A 7,243-nucleotide genomic window follows, 5' to 3' on the forward strand; every position below is an offset into this window, starting at 1 on the left:
TACTTTCCTATTGAAAGCTCTGCATATCATACCCCTTTCTGGGTTTAGGTTTCTAAGAAGAATGACGGGTGCATTTATCTTCAATAACAATAAATGAGGAGGAAATCCACCTCCAAGGTCCAATGCATTTAAATACTCAATAAAGTACATAAATGAGTCATCAGTCTCTGCAATCGAATATGCACTATAATACTACTTGACCTCCCCTGGCATCAGTTGCAATGCATGATCATTCAAAGTAGCCACCTCTGTATTCCGCGAGGTAAGTATAGCCCGCTCACTAAAATACGATGTGTAGTCACCCACATTAGACACATCACTATAGACACTACCAATCAAGGTTTCGATAGACTGCCCTTTCAACACCATGCTAGGTGGAACACACAACTTATCACAACTTTCGGTAATATCCACACCATCCCCTATTCCTTGAATCCAATAGATGAATCCATTGTCCATTACACTATCAGCTGTTGACACTCGCATATTCCCAAATAGCCTTAGCACCCTTATCTAATGCCACATATCAAAGTAATACGATGCAGCATTAACAATATCCTCACGTATTCCCTTTACCACAATCGACAAGACCTGCCTAAAATCCCCTTTAAAAAAAATAACTTTTTCACCAAATAGCTTATCACAACTCATAATATCTCTTAAAGTCCTATCAAGCACTTCAAAGGCATATTGATGGGTCATAGGAGCCTCATCCCACAAAATAAGGCTTGACTGTCTCAATAACTGAGCAAGGTTGCTTTGAACAGGAATGTTGCAAGTGGATTGATTATATAATTCTATTGGGATTTTAAACCATGAGTGAGCTGTACGACCACCTGGTAAAAGCAAGGCAGCAATGCCACATGATGCTGTTGCCAATGCTATACGGCCACCACTGCGCACCTTTGCAAGTAAACATTTATACAGGAAAGTCTTCCCAAACCCAACAGGACCATCCAAAAAGAATATATCCCTAGTATCTGTGTCAATAGCATCCATAATTGCACTAAAGGCAATTCTTTATCCCTCATTCAACATTCCCTCCATGGATTCAGAAACCCTATGTTATTCCGATGTGTTGTATGCATATTCATCTTGCAAAAGAGGGTTAGCATGCAGTTGTGAGTTTGGTTTATGAGGTTTAGGCAACCCATCAAAATCAGAGAGTCTTCGCCTTACATAGCACAAAAGTTCTTGCAGATGTAACAAAGCCATGTTAGATGCCTCATGTTGTAGAACACCAAGAGAGGCATGCACATGTTGTAGCTACAATCTATACATGATATCCTCTACCATTGGCACCAAAATCTTTCCCAAAGATGGCTAGGCTAATCTGGCTCACAAAAGACTAAAATTGCAACAAATAAAGTATGGAGTTGAGCACAATGCACAGAGGTAGCTTCTTCTAAGCACACAATATATTCATTATCACTCTCCAAACATGCCCCTTGCAATGCAAGCATCCCTAAAAGTATCATAGATCACATTATCAACATTACGCAGATCTTCAAAAGAAGTACATCCCTGACACTCTGTTAAAAGCATCCGCAAATAGTAGAGCTCACCATAGGCAAGTGCCACAAAATACATCCGACCACATGTATTCCAACACTTCCTCCTAGTCCACATCTTATGTTGTGCATTCCACACGCAATACACTGGAAAGTCTTGATAGTGAATAGTCCTAGTCTCTGGATGAATGCGGTTACACACAAACCATTCAATAAGAGTAAATTTCTGAAGGTCTTCATTTTGCACAACATCTAGTATACTATCTGTATCTCAAAACACCACATAGTTCTTACCAGGTAAGTGAACCTGCAAACACTATACATCAGGCTTTTCATCATGTAAAGCATAATCATAGATTTGCCAACATGCCTTAGAGGTAGAACCATATCGTGTATCCAAATAACTTTGGATCTCGTCCACCTTGTGAACATTGATAGCATTTTGTGCTGAATCAACACCAACAGAAAATTTGACAGTTGCATGGTGATGCCCCTTGTATACATACTTATACAGATAGTTAATAGCTGCAATTGTTGAGCACATCTCCACATTTATGTATGCATTGTATTTCTTACTCAAGAAAGGATTATATGGAACAATCCATTGATTATCAGTAACATTACCATTCATGATCACAGAGTTTCCATCATCTCGTCTTCGATAAATGGGATAGCCAGAACTATCAACCGTTTTCATGTCCACTAATTTTCGTGGGTAATCTTTAGTATATCTACCCTTATCCATACAGGGACTCTTGGGGTTCAATCCTCCACAAGGGCCATGAATGTTGCACTTTGAAATTGTCTCAAATAAGGTTGGAAACTTAACCCTATGTGGCAATTCAGCACAAACCATTCTATCGTAGTGACATGCTACAGAAGGTTTAAAAGACGGCTCTAAAATTAGCAAAGTATGAGAATGTGGTAGCCCCCTCTTTTGGAATTCAATCACAGTAACATAACTGCAACTTTTCCAAGGAGATCCTTCCGCAACAACGTGTACATTAAATCAACATGTTTTTTATGAAATACGTGAGCAGTCAAATCTAGACGGTCATAAGCACTTTGCCCATGCAACAAAGCATTGGTTATCTCCAACCACTTTGGATTGCATGTCATTGTTATAAAAAGGTCAGGTTTTCCCTTGCATTGCACTATAGCCATGGCATCTTGATATAATTGATACATGTGTCTTGGCCCACTTGTGAATGATGACGGCAAAACTATCCTCTTGCAAACAAAGGCACCAACAACTTGCATTGGCCCATTATCATTTGTCCCCACCATGTCTGTCAGGCCTTCGTAGGTCTCTGATTGCAACACTAATTGATTCTGGCGACACCAAGTTAACCTACACTACTTTATACTACAATAAGCATCAACAATGAATTGTTGCAATAGCCGACCACCACACAATATGCACACCTCAATATCTTCACACACCTGAAGATGGAATACATAAAATTGCATTAGGGAAACAAAATTTTTATTGGATAGTTCATATATGTTAACAGGAACACTGACATTACTGTAGGGAACCTTTACATGCCAACCATCATCTCCCATAGGAAAAAGGAGGACATACAGTATTGGCATATATGCTCTATGCAAGTTTGAAATAGCAACACATCGACCACCCCAAGTGAAAACATGAATATCCCGATGATCAAGAATATCCTCATCACCCTGCCCCGGCATGATAGCTGCAACCTCGGTTGCTGTAGGAGTAGAGTACTGTTGATTGGTTCTTTGAATACCAAAAATACTCATTTCTTAGTTCTTGCACGGGATTATTTTGCAATTGCAAACCCATAGACCTAAAAGCATGTGCATATACATTATGTCGATGCATCATACATTGAAGCTCCCCTAGCAAATGTGGTAATAAATCATGCATAACCCCCAGCATATTAAGCAACTCATGCTTGGTATCATAAGCATAGAGTTATGCAAATCTTGGCCTTTCTTGACATTGCACATTAGGAAGCAAAGTGCCTATATGGTGATAAATAGAGCCATGCACTCTAAAGGTGTAACCATTCCTGATAACAGGCAGCTCATCAACATTAGCTCCGAGTGATACAAATGCAAGAGCACTATTGTATGCTCGTATGTTATTTTTAAATATCCTACTCTGAGGGTGCATACCATGTTGAGATATCGAGCTCCACTCGTGATACGCCAGGGTGACCGTTGTGTATTTATGTCACCGACTTGTCAGTTGCAGACACGGTTGGTACACCGCCCATGAATAATAGCTACATGATAGCTATCCTTATCTACTCTAGTTCGTGGCTCAGTTAGTATGCCACCTTAGTTAGTTGAGTTTGGTTTGAGACCCATATATAGGGTTCTTCTATTTCTTTGTATGAGAGTTCTTTTGGCTTACACAACTAAGAAGAGGAAAACTGTTTTCAGCCTCCACCCTTGTGTGTATTCCCCCATTGTGCAAGCAAGAAAGCTTCAAGTGAGACTCCTTCCTTCTCTCCCACAATCTTGACATGGTATCAGAGCCTTGTTCGTGGTAAGGAGCTCAAGAAAGCAAGCCAAGTTCGCGGTGTTCTGGTAAGAGGAGCAGTGTTGCTTTCATTTTCTGTTTTGGGAGCAGATCTCTGCAGGTAGCACAGCCGGAAAGTGCAGGAGTACATTGTCTCAGGTTGAGACGCCCTTCGCGGTGAAGCAAGAGGGCAGTATATGCTACGGGAAAGGGCTTTAGCCTTAGGCGACCTTGTTTTTTCTATTTGAGGCCATTTCGGGGCCTGTTTTGGAGGCGGAAGTTTTCAGCACGCACTCAGGAAAAGGCCCAGTTTTATGCTGTGTGACCACTGTTCTACGGGTCGGTGAAAAGTTACTGTAGAAATTGCATTGTATGCCTGTGCGCAGAGACATTGGGAGTTACAGAATCATCCCTATTGCCTGTTGATGCAAAATCGTCACTAGGAAGTGACTGTGTGGTCAAATACCACTTTCGTCAGTTTTGCAGATTTGCCCTTGTGAGGCTGAAGCTGTGTTCTTTGCAGTGACAGAATTTTTTGCAGTGTTCTGTAATGGCGTCTGATTCTCTTTCACAGATTGTCACTGAAAAGCTTGACAAGAACAACTTCCAAGCATGGAAGTTTAGAATGACAAATTTCCTTATGGGAAAAGTGTTGAGATATCGAGCTCCACTCGTGATACGCCAGGGTGACCGTTGTGTATTTATGTCACCGACTTGTCAGTTGTTGCAGACGCGGTTGGTACACCGCCCATGAATAATAGCTACATGATAGCTATCCTTATCTACTCTAGTTCGTGGCTCAGTTAGTATGCCACCTTAGTTAGTTGAGTTTGGTTTGAGACCCATATATAGGGTTCTTCTATTTCTTTGTACAAGAGTTCTTTTGGCTTACACAACTAAGAAGAGGAAAACTGTTTTTCAGCCTCCACCCTTGTGTGTATTCCCCCATTGTGCAAGCAAGAAAGCTACAAGTGAGACTCCTTCCTTCTCTCCCACAATCTTGACAAAAAGGATATTGGGAATTTGTTGCAGGAAATGAAGAAGAACCAGTTCTTCCTGATGTTCCCAATCAACAACAAATGCAGGCATTCAAAACATGGCATGAGAGAGCCAGGAAAGTTATGTATTGGCTGTCTATCAGTATTTCAGACTCTATGATTGTGCATATTCAGGATGCAAGTACGCCAAAGGAGGCATGGGATACTTTGTCAAAAATGTATAGCACAAATACGCAAGCCAGGAAAATGCAGCTCAAGCAAGAGTTGCATAATGTGCAAAGAGAAAGTATGAGCATCAACGACTACCACATGAAGGTGAAGAAGATTGCAGATGCACTTGCTTCCATTGGGTCGCCAGTGGAAGATGATGATTTAGTTTCCGTGACCTTGAATGGTCTAGGAAAGGATTATGCACAGTTCCGAACATCCATTTCCGTCCGTGAAAGATTTCCCGATTTTGAGGAGTTGATTGCTCTTCTAATTTCTGAGGAGCAGAGAAATGGTGGTGCATCTTCTTCAGGAGGAACTTCAAAAGAAGTTGTCTTCTACTCAAATGCTGGAAGAGGTAGAGGCAGAGGTAGAGGAGGCCGATTTGGAGGCCGTGGCAGAAATCAGAATATGCAGCAAACTCAAGAAAACCAGTCCTATGGAGGAGGACGTGGTAACTCTAGAGGCAGGGGGAGCCAAAGAGGTCGTGGTGGATGGCAAAGAGGCCAAAATGCAAACAGTAATGTTGAATGCTACTACTGTGGTAAAATGGGTCATATGGCGAAAGACTGCTATAAAAAGCAGAATGACATCATGAATGGAAAACTGCAACAAGGGAATTATGCATCTTCTAGTAGACAGGGTGATGACAGAAATGAGCACTTATTTATGGTGCAGCACATGAACAATTCTGTGACAAGTGCAGAAGAAAGCAATGATGTATGGTATGTTGACTCAGGTGCATCAAACCACATGACAGGTCATGCAGAATGGATGGAGGATGCAAGAAAAATGGAAAAACCAGGATTTGTGGAGACTGGTGATGATACTGCACATCCTATTGTGCAGATTGGAAAAATTCCCTTGTCTATGCAGGATGGGAAAAAGAAATACCTGTCCGATGTATTTCATGTCCCGAATATCACCAAGAATCTGGTTTCTGTTGGTCAAATGGTTGAGCAAGGCTTGCAGGTCAGATTTAATCCTCAGGGATGCTTTGTTGAGGATATGAAAAATAAAGGTCGCTTGATAGCAAAAGGAAAGAAGAAGGGCAGAATGTTTACATTGGATGCAGACATGTCTGAATTGAGTGCAGCAATGTTTGCACATGGGACCGGTATAGTTGCAGATATTGATATCTGGCATAAACGCATTGGTCATGTTAATGTACAGCGACTTAAATCAATGCAGGCCCAAAATATTGTTGCAGGTTTGCCAAAATTCAAGGTTGCAGAAATGCATAAGGTATGTGAAGCCTGTCAGTTTGGAAAACAGGCAAGGAAACCATTTCCTAGACATGTTCAAGAGAGTAAGAAGCCATTGAAATTAATCCACTCTGATGTGTGGACAACTAAAGCTGCATCTCTTGGAGGCTGTCATTATTTTGTCAGTTTTATTGATGACTATAGCAGAAAAGTTTGGGTGTATTTTATGAAAAAGAAAAGTGAAGTTTTTGGGCATTTCAAAACTCTTAAAGTGATGGTTGAAAAAGAAACAGGCATGCAGATAAAATGCCTAAGGTCAGATGGAGGGGGAGAGTACCTCTCAAATGAGTTTGCAAGGTTCCTACAGGAGCATGGCATAAAGTAGCAATATTCATGCAGTCATACACCACAACAAAATGGAATTGCAGAAAGGAAAAAAATGCATATTGGAGAGGTATCTCGTGCCATGCTCAATGAAAAAGACTTGCCAGATTTTTATTGGGCTGAAGCAGTTGCTACAGCAGTCTACATAATGAACAGGACTCCCACTGCAGCAATACATGGAATGACTCCAGAGGAGAGGTATACTGGTAGGAAACCAGATATTTCTCATTTGAAAATTTTTGGTTGCATTGCCTATGTACATGTGCCAGATGAGTTGAGATCCAAGTTGGATCCAAAAGCTGAGAAGTGCATCTTTATTGGTTACTCTCTGCAGCAGAAAGGGTATAGATACTATAACCCTTCTACTCGTAAGTTTACAGTGAGCTGAGATGTTGTTTTTGATGAGATGAGTAGCTGGTATAAACCAGTAAATGTGATTGA

At 41.0% G+C, this 7,243-nt stretch overlaps 1 protein-coding gene across 1 annotated transcript; it reads right to left on the reverse strand.

Annotated features, from left to right (window-relative positions):
* Window positions 1-1,827: 1,827 nt before the first annotated feature.
* LOC148028482 (uncharacterized) lies at window positions 1,828-2,367 on the reverse strand. The gene has a single exon (XM_087688762.1). The coding sequence runs from the start codon at window positions 2,365-2,367 to the stop codon at window positions 1,828-1,830; it is 540 nt and encodes a 179-aa protein (XP_087544888.1).
* Between the last annotated feature and the right edge of the window lie 4,876 nt (window positions 2,368-7,243).

This window comes from Lygodium microphyllum, chromosome 11 (genome assembly GCF_053477565.2).
Source record: "Lygodium microphyllum isolate KBCC chromosome 11, Lygodium_microphyllum_v1.1.10, whole genome shotgun sequence".
Classification (NCBI taxonomy): domain Eukaryota; kingdom Viridiplantae; phylum Streptophyta; class Polypodiopsida; order Schizaeales; family Lygodiaceae; genus Lygodium; species Lygodium microphyllum.

Excerpts from the sequence above, each read along its gene's own strand:
- LOC148028482 (XM_087688762.1), bottom strand. The coding sequence starts at position 2,367 with ATGGTTTGTGCTGAATTGCCACATAGGGTTAAGTTTCCAACCTTATTT.